The 19,736-nt window shown below is 43.9% G+C and overlaps 1 protein-coding gene across 5 annotated transcripts in view; it reads right to left on the minus strand.

The window, feature by feature from the left end:
- The window catches only part of EYA3 (EYA transcriptional coactivator and phosphatase 3), a 143,549-nt gene that overhangs the window by 56,252 nt on the left and 67,561 nt on the right, over positions 1-19,736 (minus strand). For 4 of the 5 annotated variants that reach the window (XM_030539108.1, XM_030539104.1, XM_030539106.1 and 1 more), the window contains 2 exons: positions 14,224-14,366; positions 4,038-4,175 (listed from right to left, as the gene is read on the minus strand). In XM_030539108.1, coding sequence (XP_030394968.1) covers positions 4,038-4,175; positions 14,224-14,366 — 281 coding nt within the window. The remainder of the gene's footprint in view (positions 1-4,037; positions 4,176-14,223; positions 14,367-19,736) is intronic. The other variant, XM_030539105.1, reaches the window with a different exon arrangement.

Genomic DNA, 19,736 nt, shown 5'->3' on the forward strand with positions numbered 1-19,736 from the left:
TGCAAAGTCAGTAAGTGCACCTGGGCATTCACCAGAGTCCTGAGCCATGACGTTACTTAGGTAGAAGTCTGAAGACCAAAACATGCCAAACTTGAACTAAAATACATATCGACTGCGTCAATAATACAGCATAACCACATACCACTGAATACATATTATCCTGTAAGTTCAGTCAGGCTTTTAGGGTTTGTTTTAAAGAGCATTTATTCTGAATAATTATGCTTAAGTAACATTCAGACTCTAGCTGCCGCCTTATCTCCCTTGACTCTGAAGTCATCAAACAGTCTGTTCTACTAAAGTGCTTTTCCATTCCTCCTGCTCTGCTCTTGATCCTTTCCATTTTGGATTCTGCTCTTTCCACTACATTAATGGCCTCCCCAGGATCACCAATACTGGCTTTCTAATAGCTACAACTACAGTGATCTTTCTTGCCCTCATCTTTCTTGCTTTCTGTTACTTTTGACACAGCTGATCATGTTCTCTTCCAATCTCATCTCTTCTGTGTGTCAGAGATCTCCGGCATCTCCTCTTACCTTGCTGACTGCATCTTATTCTGCAGCATGTCCTTTAATAGGGGAGGAGCAGCTCTCTCTTGGTGTCCCAATTAGTTCTAGGTTTCAGAGTGGTAGCCGTGTTAGTCTGTATCAGCAAAAACAACGAGGAGTCCTTGTGGCACTTTAGAGACTAAGGCACTTATTTGGGCATAAGCTTTTGTTCCGTTCTCGGTATCCACCTCTTTTCCTCTCCCAGTGACTGTAACTTCTTGGATACTTTCAACTACCACCTCTATGGTGAGGTTACCAAATCTACCACATTCACTCCCAAAACTGACCCGATCTTTCCTCCTAACTCCACCATTCCATCTCCTTTCCTTTTCTGTCTACACTGATAACTTCTCCCTCCCTCTCTTCCAGGCTCATATCTCAGTGCTCCCTCCTCCTCCCAGCATCCAGTGCCTTGCTAAATTCTAAAGCTTTTCTTCCTACTATCCTCCAAATTCATTCTCCCCTCACTGTCCCCAAGGCAAAGACCTCGCTCCTCTTTCCCTTTAACCATCCCCTGCTTGGCCAAATGCCGCTGCTAAATTTGCACCTCCTCTGCTCAGACCACACCAGCCTTTTCATTCAGACTTCCTGTCATCATCAACAAGCCCTACCTAAGCTTGCCCCTGGTTACATCTAGCATGGGCACTCACACATCCACAGAACAGCAGACATTCCAATATTTCCGGGAATGATGTGGGCTGACCCCCACTTGTGTGACCCACACACCATGCCACATGATGGACACCATTTTGAAAAGCGTACTACTGCACCCTCATACAGCAAGGTCATGCCACAGGGGAGGGGGCTCTTCAAATTGGCTTCCCCCATCCAATACCTGGTGAAACTACATTCAGTTTGGTCTCAGTACAGGACGGGGGACAATCCTTAGAAAAGCAGGATTGTCTGGCTTAAAACTAGCCTGCCTAGCTACATCGTAACTCACTCTTCTCTCCCTTCCCTGTCCTCTTGCCAGCCTATCTCCTTTTGCCCCCTCTGGCTTTTCCCTCTTTATCATGCTGCCCTAAATCCGGAACATTCTCCCTCTCCTCATCAAGCGCCTTCTCTCTCTTTCAGCCTCACCTCTTAATCTCTTTCCACAACTCCAGTCACTATGCATGAAGTTACCATCCTTCATGTCTCTCAGGTCCATCCCTGTGGGTTATCTCCCTCTTTCTAGAGACCCATGACCAGGCAGTGCCTAAACCCTGGCAATTTTTCCTGAGTAACATCCTTTCCTCTCCATCCACAACTCCCTCTCGATTCCCATCGCCTTGTGTCTTGACTGCTGTACCCTCCTCCTTTTCAGCCTGCACAAAGCCCATATTGCCCCATTTGTATCCATTCAAAGTGCTGCTGCAGAGATCATTTTCCTAACCCATGGCTTCGAGCACATCACTCCTCTCTCTGCATCCTTCCACTGGGTCCTTGTTCTCCACTGCACCAAACACAAACAATCGTCTTCACTTCCAAGGCCTTTCAAGCCCTACTCCCACCCATCTATTCTCTGCCACGTGATCGCAAAGCTGCTCTTCCCACAATATTGCCCTTCTGTGCCTACTGGTTAAACTTTCAAACGCATCTTTGGGCTGTCCCCCCCGGCTGCCCCAGCACTTGGGAGGAAGTGCCTGGAACCATCAGCAAAGCACCTCAGTATCTTCCTTCCAATCCGTCCCGAAAATCCCCTGATGCCTACAACAGTTAGGCAGGTGGTGACCACTGCCCATCATGGTCAGCAGTGCTGTATGATTGTTTCATGGTTCTCCTCAATCTGTCTGTTCTATCCACCTCGTCTCTCATCTCAGACTTCAATTAGAAGCTCTTTGGAACAGAGACTATCTTTTGTTATACATGTACTGTGTCTACCACAATGGGGTCATAATCACTGACTCCTAGGTGCTACTGCAATACAAATAAATAATCCCTCCTTCCTTCTCCTCACTACTAATCCCCGCTTCTCTTTCTCCTGAATTGCCATCCCATGTCTTGTCTTTCTGTCTCATTCTGATGGTGGTGATGTGGGGTATGACAGAAGTAACGAATAGCTCATATCGGAGCTTGCAAAACACTCTCTAGAAAATGTCATTATCTCTATATGATAAGATGATAATAGTGACAGTGAAAAAAGCTGGACAATTCAAAGGAAAGGCTAACACTTTCCAGAAAGCATAATTATGCTCTGAAAGGCGGTTCCATTCAAATGATAACATGGGGCTTCAAATTTATACTCTCACTGCGTATCAAATGCGTGCAGTTTGTAAGTGAAAGCCTCAAACTCCAAGGATCTGAGGGTCAAGTTGGATTCCTTCTACCTCTTCCTTCACCCCTGGTGAGCCTGTATTCTGCAACTGGAACTTAGATAGAAATTCCAGTGATGGTGCAGGATGCAGACAGCATCCAGCAACCTCCTACATATCTTCTTATTTTTATGGTAATTTCCAAAGGAGTGGAAAAAAAAAATTGTCAGCAAAGGTGCACATAGAACAGCTTCACTGAAAGGTGCCATTTCTAGACAGACAGTCACTTTTCCAGTTTTAACTCACAACATGTCGTACACCTTGGCAGGGGTTATTCTACATATTTCCAGCAGTCCCTTCAAACCCTATGATGGGAAATGAGTTCGGGATAAATGCATCCTTAGGCCTTTCCTGCTCACAATGCAGTGAGCTGAGAAAGCATCAGCCTTAATGATCCACTTCACCAGCTGTACAATTTAAGTCATGTTAAAGTCCACACAAATGAGAAACTAGCACTTCTTGAAATTCCTTTCTGAAAAGACATTTCCGGGAGGTTTTCAAAAATCCAGGAAATTAGTCAAAGGATTAATTTTCACCAGAAAACACATTTCCACTAATAAAATGGCAAAAAATCAAACCTGAAACAAGTAACTTTGCATAAATTTTTTATAACTAAGCAGAACTTGCTTCCCAATATTAAAATGTGAGTCCCTGGCAGGGGGTGGGTGGGTGAATATTTGTATCCCACTCTAGTGTCTACAGCTTCACTTTCTAGCTGACCTTGTATAGTGAAGCAAGCACACACACTGGTACCCAGTGCAGACCATCTCTGCCACCCTAGCTGGCACACAGAAAAGAACACCCTTTACCTCAAGAAGCAACACATGAATCTTAGTGCAACTCATGCCCAGGACTGCTAAGAAACAGCTTGAGCTATAAGAGCATTCTGAGGAGTGGCATGCAAGTGAACAACATTCAGTCTCCTCTTTCCCACTCCGCCTTTGTTCTTCACCCTGTTAGGATTCAGCAGCATGGCATAAGCCGGCTGGGTGCAGGCAGAGCTCTATACAGAGTACAAACCCCCCCCACACACACACCCACACACACACGGTCTGGAGCATACAAGAAGAGAAAAATATGGCTTGCAAGGCACAGAGAAGCATGCACAAACCAAGAGCAAACATGCTGGCCTCTTTATTTGTGGTATCTGGACACAAATAGGTGGAGAGAGATGTAGATAAAAACCATGCCAAGTTACCTTGAATAGGATAAGAATAATGTGCTGGGCAGGGCTGGCTTGTGGTTAACCCTGTAGTGCAGGTAAGAACATTGTGCTGACTTGGAGATGGAGTCTGAATTAAACCACTTTCAGGTTTCATACCTGGCCACAGTGCACCTGAATCAGATAAATTGGACCAGTTACAAACAAATACACTGGGACCAAACAGCATGCTTACTACCCGAGAACAGTTTGTCTGCTTGTTACCAAAGTAAATGACTGACAAAGTCACATATAAAAAACAATATTGCTTTTATTTTGCAATAGCAAATTCCTGATTCTCGGGTTGGATTTGAGCTGCTGAGATTAAGCTTTTCTTTTTCAGCTAGCTTTGAGACCAGCAAGGGTAGTTTCTAAACCTTTCAATGGAAAATTATTTGACCCAACAATAGGAGCTATTACGATGCTGGCACCAAGGAGCCACTCATCACTCTCTGGGACTTGGACTGCTACCACAGTGTTCTCAGTAGCCCAGACTGCTACTCAGTGAGATAATGATCCAGCGCTCATTTAGTCAATGGCAGTCCTTCCATTGGCTTCAATGGACACTGGGTGGCTCTTACAGCATTAAAGGGGAATTCAACTTCCTATCTAGTACTTTAAAAAAACAGAAGAAAGAAGAAAAAAGAATAATTAAAAGTAGTGTCAGATCCTACACCTGCCCCTGAATCTCCAGCCGATTCATGTGGTTTTAAAATTACACTTGACTGTTTAAAAAAATTATTTCCCTTGTTTCTGTGCAAACTGAAACAAATGGGGAAAATGACTGACTGCCTTCATGGGAAAACAGTGAAATTGACTGTATAGGCAGGGATCACTAATGCACAAAGCAAACAAACTGCAAACACGAGAAATAAGCTTTTCCTCAAATCTCTTACAGGTATTGCTTAAGATCACTGGAACTGTAACAACAGTGGCACACATATAGCAGTATGACTTTGCAATCCACATATCCCTTTAAGGCTCTGCCTACTGCACTCAGGTTGGAACTGAATCAGCAAGAACAGCATCTCAACAAGGCAGCCTAGTCAGGAGCAGGGTTCTGCAGACCTCAAGTCCCTGTTTTTAGCTGCTTTCTGAACTAACTCCAACATCAGCAATAACAAAAAATGTGGAAAGGGCAGAAGTGCCAAATAACTTTTTTGTTTCAGTTTTCACCAAAAAGGTTAGCAGTGACTGGATATCTAACACAGTGAATACCTGTGAAAATGAAGTAGGATCAGAGGCTAAAATAGGGAAAGAAAAAGTTAAAAATTACTTAGACAAGTTAGATGTATTCAAGTCACCAGGGCCTGATGAAATACATCCCAGAATACTCAAGGAACTGACTGAGGAGCTATCTAAGCCACTAGCAATTATTTTTGAAAAGTCATGGAAGACTGGAAAAGGGCAAGTATAGTGCCCATCTATAAAAAAGGAATAAAGACAACCCAGGAAATGACAGTGACGCCTCTCGATGACATCACTTGTCGGCAGCAAGTGGCGTCATTGAGAGGCAGCAAACACGGCAGCTAACACGGCTACCCCTCTGATACTTGACACCATGCAAGGCACTGCATTTAGCCGTATTGAGAGGGGTCGCCGCCAAAATGCTGCAGAAATTTGGCGGCATTTCGGCGGATGCTCTGCCGCCGGCCAGGACATGGGAACATTTAGATGCCCCCACGGGTGCCATGGTGCCCGTGGGCACCACGTTGGGGACCCCTGAGATAAACTATTCATCCGTTCCTGCTAAGGGTTCTTCTTAAGGTCTCTTATAGGCACCCTCATTTCCTCACACCAGTTGGTTTCCACTTGACAGCTTCATGTGGGAGTGTGTGTGGGAGTGCTGCAGAAAGATCTGGGGGTCATAGTGGATCACAAGGTAAATACGAGTGAACAGTGAAACACTGTTGCAAAAAAAAAAAAAAAAAAAAAAAAACCACATAATTCTGGGATGTATTAGCAGGAGTGTTATAAGCAAGAAATGAGAAGTCAATCTTCCACTCTACTCAGCACTGATAAGGCCTCACCTGGCGTAGTGTGTCCAGTTCTGGGCACCACATTTCAGGAAAGATGTGGACAAATTGGAGACAGTCCAGAGAAGAGCTACAAAAATTATTTAAGGTCTAAAAATATGACCTATGAGGGAAGACAAACAATTGAGTTTGTTTAGTCTGGAGAAGAGAAGACTGAAAGGGGACATGATAACAGTTTTCAAGAACATAAAAGGTTGTTACAAGAAGGAGGGAGAAAAATTGTTCTCTTTAACCTCTGCAGATAGGAAAGAAGTAATGGGCTTAAATTGCAGCAAGGGCAGTTTATGTTGGACATTAGGAAAATCTTCCTAACTATCAGGGGGGTTAAGCACTGGAATAAATTGCCTACGGAGGTTGTGAAATCTCCATCATTGGAGATTTAAGAGCAGGTTAGACAAACACCTGTCCTACAATTCTATATGCCCCAAATATGTCCAGTGTTTCCTTCTGATTCTGGTGGAAACAAGCTGCTGGCTGATGATTCTCGGATCTTTTAACTGGTGAAGAAGTCTTTCCAATCAATGTCCAGAATCTTTCATAGGCACTTATTTTTGAAGGTGTCTATAATTTCTGTCTAATGTCTTAATAGACCTCCAGCTCTCGCAGCCAGATTTTAGCACCAAAATTATGTCTGAATTGAAAATTCAGAGTTTTGTTCTGCTGATGTATATATTTGATTTCCATATGTTGTTGAGTTTAGTAAATGCTGTGGATGCCTTTCCTGCCCTTGATGTCATTTCCTTTTTGAGATCTCCACTGGCTAACATGGTGCTACCCAGGTAGATGAACTATTCTACTTTCTTGATATTTCTGCCTTTTAATGTGTTGTTAATGATTGATGTCTGGGTTTCAAAGGCGTTTGTTTTAGCATAACTAATTTTGAGCCCTGCGTGGTCTGCTTTTTTTGCCAAGTTGTCTGTCTCTGTTTGTAATTTTGCAGGGGATGTTGTTCAGTTGCACAATATCATTAAAGTCTAGGTCTTCTAGGCATTTGTCACCTATCCATGGTATACCGGTATTTGTATTCTTCATTATCCAGTATATGGTGATGCCAAAGAAGAGCGCAGATAAAATGCAGCCCTGTTTCATGCCACTGTCCACACTGAACCACTCTGTTGCTTGGTTGTTCATCCTTACAAGACTACTTCACATCTTTGTATGTGGCTTAAATGAATTTATATAATGCTGATGAAAATTGCATAGTGATGTGTGCATCCATGAGAAGCCCATGACAGAACTTTCACAGCTCAGTCGGGTTTGAGTTATCACAGTGAAAGAAACTATTTTTAAAAGTAGGAAGTAGTGTATTTTTCTCAATTTGATATACCATATATACTCATTCATTAGCCCATTTGTTTATAAGCCAACCCCCCAAAAATGGATAGGTAAAAATAGTAAAAACTGTATGACCCTTTCATAAGTCGACCCCATATTTCAGGGGTTGGAAAACTTTGGCTCCTGGCCTGTCAGGGTAAGTTGCTGGTGAGTTGGCAGGTTTTGTTTACTTGGAGCATCTGCAGGCATGGAGCTCCTCAGCTCCCTGTGGCCACGTTTCGCCGCTCCCAGCCAATGGGAACTGCAGGAAGTGTCGTGGCCTGTCAGGTAAACACTCTGGTGGGAAGCAGCGTGGGCCGAGGGATGTGCTGGCCGCCGCTTCCTGCCACCCGCAGTGGGAACTGCAATCGGCTGAACCTGCAGATGCGGCAGGTAAACAAACTGGCTGGCCCACCACAGTGCCTACCCTGGTGGGCCGTGGGCCAAAGGTTGCTGATTCTTGTATTAGATATTCAATTCAATCATTCCATAGAGTTTAAAATCATCGTATTTTGGTGTAGACCCATTTATAAGCCAACCCCCACTCTTTGATGTGTCACTTTTTTACCAAAAATATTCTGCTTATGAATAAGTATATACGGTAATTCAAAGATGGCTGAACACAACTGGCTCAAATTTGCCGAAGAAAACTTCATTTTGGGGCTGAGATCAAACATGAAAAGAGGGGTTCAGAAGGAAACTCCTTTTTCAACCCTAACTACAGTGATCACTAAGCACAACTGCTATAAAAATACCTACATATGTTAAGGTGATGTAACATATTTTATAAAGCCATTCACATTATTGTTAGAGAGAGCAAGGATAATGCCAAACGAACCATTTGGGCTGAAATTTTCCATGCTGGACATCTACCTCAGATGGAATTTATTTATTTATGAAAGTTTCAGCAAAAGTGGTTCAGCTGTCCATTAGGGGGAAATGCACAGAATCACAGGACTGGAAGGGACCTCGAGATTTCATCTAGTCCAATCCGCTGCACTCATGGCAGGACTAAGTATTCTCTAGACCACTGCTGACAGGTGTTTGTCTAACTTGCTCTTAAAAATCTTCAATGATGGAGATTCCACAACCTCCCCAAGCAATTTATTCCAGTGCTTAACCACCCTGACAGTTAGGAAGTTTTACCTAATGTCCAAACTAAACCTTCCTAGCTGCAATTTAAGCCCATTGCTCCTTGTCCTATCCTCAGAGGTTAAGAACAACAATTTTTCTCCCTCCTCCTTGTAACAACCTTTTATGTACTTGAAAACGGTTATGTCCCCTCTGTTTTCTCTTTTCCAGACTAAACAAACCCAATTTTTTCAATCTTTCCTCATAGGTCATGTTTTCTAAATCTTTAATCATTTTTGTAGATCTTCTCTGGACTGTCTTCAATTTGTCCACACCTTTCTTGAAATGTGGTGCCCAGAACTGGACACAATACTCCAAGTGAGGCCTAATCAGTGCTGAGTAGAGTGGAAGAATTACTTCTCATGTCTTGCTTACAACAGTCCTGCTAATATAGCCCAGAATGATGTTCACATTTTTTGCAACAGTGTTACACTGTTGACTCATATTTACCTGGTGGTCCACTATGACCCCCAGATCCCTTTCTGCAGTACTACTTCGTAGGTGGTCATGTCATTTCCCATTTTGTATATGTGCAACTGACTGTTCCTTCCTAAGTGGAGTACGTTGCATTTGTCCTTATCGAATTTCATCCTATTTACTTCAGACCATTTCTCCAGTTTGTCCATATCATTTTGAATGATAATCCTATCCTCTAAAGCACTTGCAACCCTGCCCAGCTTGGTATCATCCACAATCTTTATCAGTGCCACTTATCTTTTTATGCCACTATCTAAATCAGTGATGAAGATATTGAACAGAACCGGATCCAGAACTGATCCCTGTGGGACCCTACTTGTTATGCCCTTCCAGCATGACTGCGAACCACTTTTAACGGTATTCCAACCAGTTATGCACCCACCTTATAGTAGCTACATCTAGGTTGCATTTCCCTAGTTTGTTTATGAGAAGGTCATGCAAGACAGTATCAAAAGCTTTACTAAAATCAAGATATACCACATCTACCGCTTCCCCTCTATCCACAAGGCTTGTTACGTTGTCAAACAAAAGCTATCAGGTTGGTTTGACACAATTTGTTCTTGACAAATCCATGCTATTACTTATCACCTTATTATCATCTAGATTTCTGAAAACTGATTGTTTAATTATTTGCACCATTATCTTTCCAGGTACAGAAGTTAAACTGACTGGTCTGTAATTCCCTGTGTTGTCCTTATTTCCTTTTTTATAGATAGGCATTATATTTGCCCTTTTCCAGTCTTCTGGAATCTCTCCTGTCTTCCATGACTTTTCAAAGATAATCGCTAATAGTTCAGATATCTCCTCAGTCAGCTTTTTGAGTATTCTAGGATGCATTTCATCAGGTGCTGGTGACTTGAAAACATCTAACTTGTCTAAGTAATTTTTAACTTGTTCTTTTACCTATTTTAGCCTCTGATCCTACTTCATTTTCACTGGCATTCACTATTTTAGACGTCCATTCACCACCAACCTTTCTGATAAAAAATGAAACAAAAGTCATTAAGCACCTCTGCCATTTTCATATTTTCTGTTATTGTTCCCCCACACACACACACCCATTGCTCTCCTTAAAAAAATGGAGTAACTACTTTATTGAGAAGCTCCAGTGCCAGCATGCATTTGAGGTCAGAAATGTATTTTTTCCCATCCTTCTGAAAGTCTGCTCAAATTTAGCCAAGTTTGCACATGCTCAGTAGAGTTTTGTTAGAGTCTGCCAAGGTTATTCTCCATCCATCCACATGGAGTATGCTCAGTCCCCTAGCTCCTACCTGTTGGCCAGCCTCAGCATGTGCCGTTCCCACAGAGTGACATCATCCTGGGGATGTTATTAAATATGTTAAAACAATACATCTTTCAATGCCTACCTCACATTTGGTTAAGGACAAAATTTAAAAAATAGGAACCTACCATTAGGCTCCTAAATCCATACTCAGACAAGTGGTCAGGTTTTAAATGGTGCTGTGAATACAACAGTTCCTACTAAAGGCTACTCCTGGGGGAATTCTGCACCAAAAAAATAAAAATTCTGTGCATGACATTTTAAATTTCTGCAAAATTTTGCATATTTTGTCAAAACAACAATACAGTCAAGCCAGTTTCAATTATTTTGGTAATTTATTTCAAAATACTTGTCAGCAAGCATGTCTGTAACAATACAGACCAAAAAAAAAGATTCTGATAAAAAAAATTAAAAAATATTTTTTTTAATAAAGAAATTCCTAACTAGGCATATCAATACAGAACTTTGAATAATTCCTTCAAACTACAATACAGAAACATACTTCCTGCACCCATCAAAAGCAATGCAAAGGCTTGGGAGAGTTAGGGGTAACAGAGAAACTGAGGGAGAGGGAAGGAGCCTGGAGTGAACCTGGTGGGTTGTTGGGTATGGGTGGGAGAGGTATGGAACAGGGTTTTTTTTGGAGGAGGGGAGGGACTGCTAGGGAGCTGGGGAGCCTCCTCCATGCAGACCCTGGCTGACCCAAAGCCTCTCCCATTCAGTCATGCACCTCTGTCCCTGTTCCCACATCCCACATCTCCGTGTGGCTCTGCAGCCCTCCTCTCCCATCCCCATGTGGCCCTGCACCCACACTCCCATTAAGTCTCTGGCTCAATGCTGTCATCCCAATAGCTCTTGAGCTCGCACCCCAGTCTATCCAGCTCACTAGCCATTCCGAACACCAGTCTGTGAATCTCCCCCCACCCCTAGCAACCCTGTGTGCCCCACTTTGTTTGTCCTAACCAGGCTCCATGGGCAGGGTGCTGTGATGAACTTCTGCTCCTGAGGGAATTCTGTGCCACCGTGCACAATTCCCCCCCACCACACAGAAAATACATTCTGCTCAAGAAGAGCTGCAGTTCTGCCTTTGCCCACAAGATGCTGCTGTGGTGCCAGAACAGCCAGCAACAGGCTGCATTCATGCTGCTGGCTGTTCCGGCACCATAGCGGCCTTTGGTGGATGAAAGGCAGAACTGCAGCACTTCTCAGGCAGGTTGTATTTTCTGCGGGAAAAAAATTCTGCAGCCAGACATGAATTCTGCATGTGCACAGCAGTGCAGAATTCCCCCAGAAGCATTAATGGCAATGGGAGCTGAAGGGCTCTTAGTGCTTTGGGAAATCAGACCAATTCTTTAGATGTCGAAATATGGACTTAGACACTAAATCTAAGTGCTGTTTAAAACCTTGACCTAAACACTTTCACAAAAACAAGCACAAAAAAATCCCAACCAAATCCACACACTGTTAGAATAACCAATGAAACACATGTAGGAAGACAAGAGTACACACAAAGCAATACGTATTCTTCAGGTTTACAGTAAATGAACCATCAGTGTGCAGGTCATCTATGTCAGCAACTGAATGAACCTTTAAACAAATGCTCAAATTAACAGAAAACTATATGTGAATGTGAAACAACATCCTGAAATCACAGACTGGATACACAGCAAGACAGACACACATGCACTCAAGACCATAGCCTGGGAAGTCTGCAGAGGCAGATTGACATTCTAGTTTCATTTTGCTCAATACAGCCTGACTGTTCTATTTATTCCTACAGCGAACAGACAGTTCCTGAACAGTACATGAGAGTGAAGACCTAGCTATCAAGAGAGCTGCAGCACTATAAGTTTCTCTGTGCTGATCCCCCGCTTCACATGGAAGGAATCACTCCATGCGTGAAATGGGAATTCAGTCTCCACTACCCACACAGATCTCAGGATCTAACAAGATGGATGCCATGAAGGGCAAATGCAATGTAGGTACCCACCAGAGACTCTGCTGACACCATCAATTCAGATGCCTCTTTCCATGAACATCCCCAAAATGGTAATAAATCTCAGTCATTACTGACACTGTCTGGGCCAAATGTGATGAAGCAAAAAGTCCTCAAAGTCATCCAATTCCCCCCACTATCCAAAGAGCCAGAATTTCTAACAGTCACTCCCACAGACATACATCCCCAAAGACTCCTAGTTCTATAGCTTTCATCCAGCTAGTGTCATGAATCTGGCACTGGAGGTTTTTAAGAACAGGTTAGACACACACTTGTCAGGGATGAGCTAGATAATACTTATTCCTGCCTGAGCGCAGGGGGCTAGGCTAGATTACCTCTCAGGATCCCTTCTAGTCCTATGATTCTATCAAAGGGCAAATTTCTGAACACTAATGCAGAAAAGGTGATCTGGAGGATTCAGACCCCCAATATATAAGTGATTAGATGAGGAATCATTACCACTAATATCAGCTTTTTTTTTTTTTTAACATATATATTTTGACCCAAGAAACACCATCATTCTCCCATTTCACAAATGAGATAACAGAGTCTGCACCATTTCAGCAGGCAGAGCTGGGGATAGAACCCAGGTCGCTAATAAAACTGAGCCAAGTCTCTTCCACTTTGCGAATCTTTTAGAAGCAACATGGCAAATTAGACAGTGTTGCCAACTCTCTCAGGTTTACAGTGAGAGAGGCAGCTTTGGCCCCTACTGTAGGAGCTCTGGTGAGAGGAAGAGCATATTACTCTGTGTAAACTAGCCCATACACAGAGACATGACATACACACATTTCAGTAGGCTACACAAGTATTGTAAGACAGCAGTGAGATGCTAGGCATCAGGATTGGTTAAACAGCATAGCCAAATGTAATGATGCGTCTCCTGGGGTCCTCTGTGGGGACTGATCCCTGGACCATGGATATAAAATCATGAGCCACTACCACTTAAGCTGAATAACTAGATCTCTTCAAATGGACGCAGCTGCAGAGTACTATGTGGTTCAGCAGCTAACGGGTGATAAAGCCACACTGTTTTTATGTAAGTTACCAAAGCAAACTGCCACCCACACACTAGGGGAGGGTGGCAGGGATGGGGGGGTGTTCAAAAATCGGAACACAGTCCAAAAGACAGGATTGAGTTTTGTTTCTCTCATTACTTTTGAGACAATCTTACTATTTCTGGGGAGTCTAACCCATAATTTTTTAATTTTGGGGGTTCACAATATTAGAAAATGAGGAAATCCAAAGGAAAATTCAGTGATACAATCATTCATGACACCTTGAAATGGCTAAGGCAGAACTTAAATGTTACTGCAATGTAACCATCTGTTTCAGTGGCTTAATACATAACAGGAGCTATGGAGCTAAATATTATTATTAGCTAAGTAATCTCAAAGACAGCGTAATGGACAATCTACATGCAGTGAAATGCAAGGTGAGGCAACAGGTCTTTTAATACTAGCCAATGGGCCAGTACTAATGTACCAGCAAAAGGAAAAGAAAGATGATACCTAGTGGAGAGATGTTAGATAGAGCAACACTGGAGAGGTGCTTTGTACCATTTCACCTGGTACATAAATCAGCACTGAAGCAGTTAAGTAATAATCTGAGAAAACTCTGATCCTCAAGTATCAAACATCCCTGCAGTCAGCTTGCCAGTTCCCCTGAATTAACTGTGAGTACCTCAGATTTTTTACAAGATCTATTTAACACATCCCCACCACAGAGACAATGCACTTTAAACCTGAACAGCTGTCAACTAAACACACTATTCCCTCATTTCCACCTGTTCTATTATTGAAAGCCAAGCCTGCGGTCTCTTCTGTAAATTCTTCTCTCTAACACCTGGGAAGATTGCTGGAAAAGCAATGGGCATGGGAAGTACAATTATATACATTGTTTGAAGAGACAATTTTAAACTTGCCAACTTTTCTGTTGACTCCTTACCAAAAGGAGGTAGTCCGTAGGTCTGGGTTGTCTGAGGGTAGATGGCATAGGGCTGAGTCTGCTGCAGCGCTTGGTACTGAGTCTGACCAGGATAAGGGGTCATCGTTTCCGATATAGGTACAGAAAGGATATGTGCATATGGCCTATAAAAATAATTAAAATGTTCATATTATGCAGCTCTCATCATGCACATCCTAAAAGGGCGCTTTAGAAACATGTGCTAATTATAAATACAGGGATGTGTACTTTTTAAGGAATTTAGGAGGATAATATAGCAGCTGACAGAAGCTCCTGGGTCTGATTTTCCGCCATGCCAAGCACCCACATCTCCAAATGAAGTCTTAGAGAGCTGTGGGTACTCAGCACCTCAAGGAAGTCAGGATGCTTTCCCACAGTTTTTAATAGTTTCAGAAGAGTCGAAGTGAGTTAGTGGCAAACTCCACTGGGTCCAGTAGGATTTGAGCACAGAGTTCCGGCAGAAAACCCAGCCAGTATCATTGATATCAATTAATCAAAGGGATACACAGTTACAAATGTTTAATGGTTAAAAAAGTAAAAAATATTCCAAGTTAATGAAAGCCATCCCATCTGCTTGGCAACAAAGCCATACCTTAGAGCTTGTCCATACTACAATTTGTAAGTGTTTTAACACATTAATACACGACTGCGGTATGAGGTTATGAGACTGCATGAAAGCAAATATGGAGAATTAACGTATATAGAAATTATTGTGCAATGGCAGAAAATACTAAAATCTACAAGTATAGAAGAAGGCAGGGGCATCCTAAGACGAAAATCAAGGTGATGGCAATTTGTCTTAAAACAAGATAAAGAACAAGCAGATGACAATGTGGCTTGAAGCTCTGAGCTGAGGTTTAAAAAACTGTACTGAAGTGACAGAGCAGGGAGCAACTGAACAAGAATATACAATCAATAAAGGCATTCCAGTATCACAGTGAAGGGCATAGAAACTGGACAGAATACATGATAGGGAAAGAAAACAGCAGAATGAGCTAATGGTAGCTAATAAGGCTAATAATAAGAGAAGAGTTTTATAATAAGGAGCAAGGAAAATAAACTAGCATGAAAGTAAGGCCACTAATAAATTAGGAGGGTGAAATATCAGTAACACCTCTTAAATGGCTTACTGAACGGTTTTTTAAAATCTAGTTTCATCAAGAAAAATAAAGGAGAGGTTTGGACAGTTAGGAAGTAATGAAGACCAAATATTAAGAAGCAGGCAAGGGAACACTTAGGATTTCTGTGAGATTCATTCTCTACTTTCCGGATGAAAACACATCCTACGTTTGTAAGCTTACCAAACCATTATTTATGAAAAGTTATGGAATACTGGGGAGGTACCAGAGGATGGTGGGCAGGGTGGAGAAGGTGGTATCGATCCTCAAAAAAGGAAAGATAAGTGATCCTAGAAATGACCAACAGGAAACTCTACATTCAACCCCTAATAAAATAGAACAAAATATGTAAAGTAAATGGTAAACATCTAGGCTGAGGTTTTCAAAGGAGGCTAAAAGGGCCCCGAGTCCCAGTGACTAGGATCGGAATACCTAGCTCCCTTTTGAGAAAAACATCAAACAATGTACAAAGAGAACACTGGAGATGTAACACATCTGATTATTTCCATTTCCTTTACATTTGATGCTAACAGCTCCATTTCCCAGGTATGCAAGTGCTTAGATGTCACCAATGCCTAAATAAAAAGGAGATAATTGAAGCTAAATATTGGTGAGATGGAATGCATGATCCTGTTGGTATCCAGGAAGTGGGAGGGCAAAGCTCGCCCACTGCTAAAGGGCCTCCCCCCAGCCTAAGAGGAGGATCCACAGGTCTGTGATACCAAATAACTGTGTGAAACAAACGATGAAAAAAACCAGGATCAGGGGTGAGGTCATAGGGCTAAACAAAGGGAACCTGATGGGGATACTGAGCAGAGAACCCCGGACAGTGCCCACTGCTCCTCGAAGGTGTCAAGGGAGCCGGTGGACGCCGCTCAGAGGAACTCTGTCCGGATGCGTGAACGGACGGAGTAGCAGGAAATCCCGTCAGCCAACCTCCTCTCCCTGGTTTTGTAGATGACTAGTTTGGCCAGGGTCAAGAGGAGGTTAATAAGGAAATTCCGCAACTTTGTGGGGCCACGTGGGTAGAGGGAAATATCTATAGGAAGTAGCAAATACCATAACATCTTCCATCAAGGGCATCTATTTTCCAGTCATCAAGATGATACGCAGCGTACTGCTCAGAGTCTCTGACTGAGATCAGGGCCTCCATGCTAGGTGCTTTACATGTATACAGTAAGAAACAGTTGCTGCCTTGAAGACCTTCCAATCTTAGACCCAGCCTTACAAACTCATGCAAATGGTTAATTTTACATAAGTGAAACCACTGATTTCAGCAAAATTTCTCACATGGCTAAAGTCAAGCAGGTACATGTTTACAGGACATGGGGCTAAACCAACAAGACATACAGCAGGTAGAAGAAAGGGAGTATTATCCACATTTCACAAATGGAGAACTGAGGCAAAGAGAAACTGAGTGAATTGCCGAGGGTCACACAGGAAATCTGTGGCAGAGCGAGGAATTGAACTCAGATCTTCTGAGTCCAAGAGGGGCCTTCCTAGATACCTCACTGCTACCAGATATCCAGGTAACCACAGCTGGTAAAGGTATCTTTTTTCATCCGTGGTAAATCAGATGGATGAGGACCTGGCTTTGTGACCTGTGCACTGACAACCTTCGGGCTAGATACTACAATGCACCGTCAATCTGGGAATGAAGGCTTGAGACTGAAAAGGCTCGTTATGGTTCAGAAGGCAACAGTTTGCCTGCCCATCAACATAAACTGCCGGGTTTCCTACTTTTGACCCTTTGACCCTCACACCTGTTGTCCTTGTTTTTTTCTGTTGTCCCCCATAATTATTTGAGACCTGGGCTCAGTGGATCCTCGCCATAGGCTGGGGAAGAGTCCTTTAGCTGTAGGTGGGCTTGCACCTGCCCACCTCCTGGAACCCAATAGGAGGACCCTCTTGCTGGTGTGGGGCTGCTATTACTGGGCCCAGAGCACCCTCTTCAGCTTCGACTGGGCAAGATTCCCTCCCCACACCCCACTACCTCACCCGCTGGTGCTCTCGCTGGCGGCTGTTGCTCCTTGGAGAGGAGGAGTGAGGACCCTGACACTGCTTTGCTACCACCTGTGGGGTCCCTCCTGGCTGTCAGCTGGTTGCTGCTACTGTTGTCTAGAAGCCTGCTGCTGCCTTGGGGAGGAAGAGGAGGACCTTTGCTGCGGGGAGAGCACGTAGGACCACTGCAGGACACTGTGGAGGAGGCTTACTGCAGGACAGAGCGATTTTTTCCAGCTTTGCTCTTGTGGTGGTGGTAGCTACTGTTGCTGCAGGGTGCAAGGGAAGCGGCGTGAAGCCCTCCCCCGAACCATCTGTCCCTGCCCCCCCATCACCACCACCCCCCGCCTACCACCTGGACCTGTTCCTCATCCCTCCGCTCAGCTGCTTACCTCGTCCCTTTTTCCCCACCATTTGGGACTGCAGCAGCAGCAACAAGCAAGGGCAGCATTGTGCAAGGGCACATGGGCACAAATGCTCTTCCCTTCCCTTTAGACTTGCCCTTCCCTTCTCTGCTGCTTTCAGCTGATGGACCTCCTCACCCTCTGCTTTGCCCACCGGCCTTCCCGCAGCAGTTTGCCCCCTTGCTGCCCATATTTGCCCCCCTGCCCTCCCGCTCAGGTCTCATAGCAGTTTTTCTGTTTGTTTGCCTGCCCCGCTCCAGTCCCTGGGAGTCTGCCAGTTTGCCTGCCCCACCCTCGCCCTTGCAGTTAGCCCTTGCAGTTTTCCTGCCCTGGCTTGCTTCCAGCCTGTTCCTTTCTCCACTGCCCTCTCTCCTGCACTGTCCAGTCCCCTCATTAAGTAAGCCCATGTCTCACCTCTATGCACTTGTACCCCTTCTCCGTTTATGTTGAGCCCCTTTGTTCACTGCACCCCCCCAATGATATTATAGTCCTTCCCTTTCCCAAGGCAGCTGGAGGCACCGGTATTTCCAACACATGTTGGTAATCGGGCCCCTCCCCTGCCTTGGTGTCCCCAAGCTCCCTGCCCCCCATGGTGCCCTCCTCCCCTGCTTGCAGCCTATTGGGGAGGAGTAGTTGGCTTTTCCTCCTGGCCTTTCCCCACTCTTTCTGGTGGTGTCCCGTCTGAGAATGGCGGGGGAAACAGCAGGTGAGCCCCCCCACCCCCCAGGTTGACCTTGCTGTTCTCTCTCAGCCTGCTCCCCCATCCATCCCCAAAAAAACAAACTGCCAGGAACATATCTACCCAGTGTTCCAGACACAGCCCTGTTTCCCCAAACACCCGGTCAAACTCACAGCCTCACCTATCTTACTCCAGAGCCCTACCATGACAATTTCACTCCTCAGGGACAACGGAACTGTCAGTAACTAGGGACAAGAATTATTCAGGGTGCTAAAAGGAGCAGAACTAGAAGCAACAGAATAAAATTAAGAGAAGGAACAATAAAGATGAATATGAGAGGACAAGTCCAGTTCCTGTTAGACTGTGAAACAGTCTCCAAAGGGAAGTGGGGGAAGCTCATTCACTTGGAATATTTAAGACTACAGAAAACAAAGCACTGGAGAGAACAGGGAATCCTTCTGCACTCAGTTACGTGAATCAGATCATAGGTACAAATTTCAAAAGGACATAAGTGACATGGGAGCCTAAATCCCACTGGAAATCAGTGGGGCTTTGGCTCCTAGATCAATTAGATGCATTTGGAAATTTTACCCCTTTCCTTTCTTTCTCTCCAGTGTGTCTGATTTTATATATAAGAAAACTACACCTCTACTTCGATATAACGCTGTCCTTGGGAGCCAAAAAATCTTACCACGTTATAGGTGAAACCGTGTTATATTAAACTTGCTTTGATCCATCGGAGTGTGCAGCCCCGCCCCCCAGGAGCACTGCTTTACCGCATTATATCCAAATTTGTGTTATATCAGGTGGCGTTATATCGAGGTAGCAGTGTATATTTCATTTTCACTCCTGTCCAATTTGTTCATTCACTGAATACCTTGGGCTTGAGTCTATACCACCTTACATTATCAGTCATTACCAAGTGACACGATACCTTAGCAATCACTAAAGGCCCAATCCAACTCCTATTGAAGCCAATGGCAGCCTCACTGTGTGCTGGACTGGGTCACATATGCAGCAATGCCAATTTGTTCTATATAAAAATACCATTCTGCAATGTTAAAGGTTCTGCTAAAAGTAGGTTGAGATGGGAGGAGGGAAAGGTTAACATAAGAAGGGACATAGTGGGTCAGACCAATGTTCCATCTAGCCCAATATCCTGTCTTTCAGCAGTGTTCGATGCCAGATTCTTGAGAGAGAATGAACAGAACAGGGCAATTATCGAGTGATTCATCCCTTATTGTCCATTCCCAGGTTCTGGCAATCAGAGACTAAGGACACACAGAACATGGG

The sequence above is a fragment of the Gopherus evgoodei genome, chromosome 20 (genome assembly GCF_007399415.2).
Source record: "Gopherus evgoodei ecotype Sinaloan lineage chromosome 20, rGopEvg1_v1.p, whole genome shotgun sequence".
Classification (NCBI taxonomy): domain Eukaryota; kingdom Metazoa; phylum Chordata; order Testudines; family Testudinidae; genus Gopherus; species Gopherus evgoodei.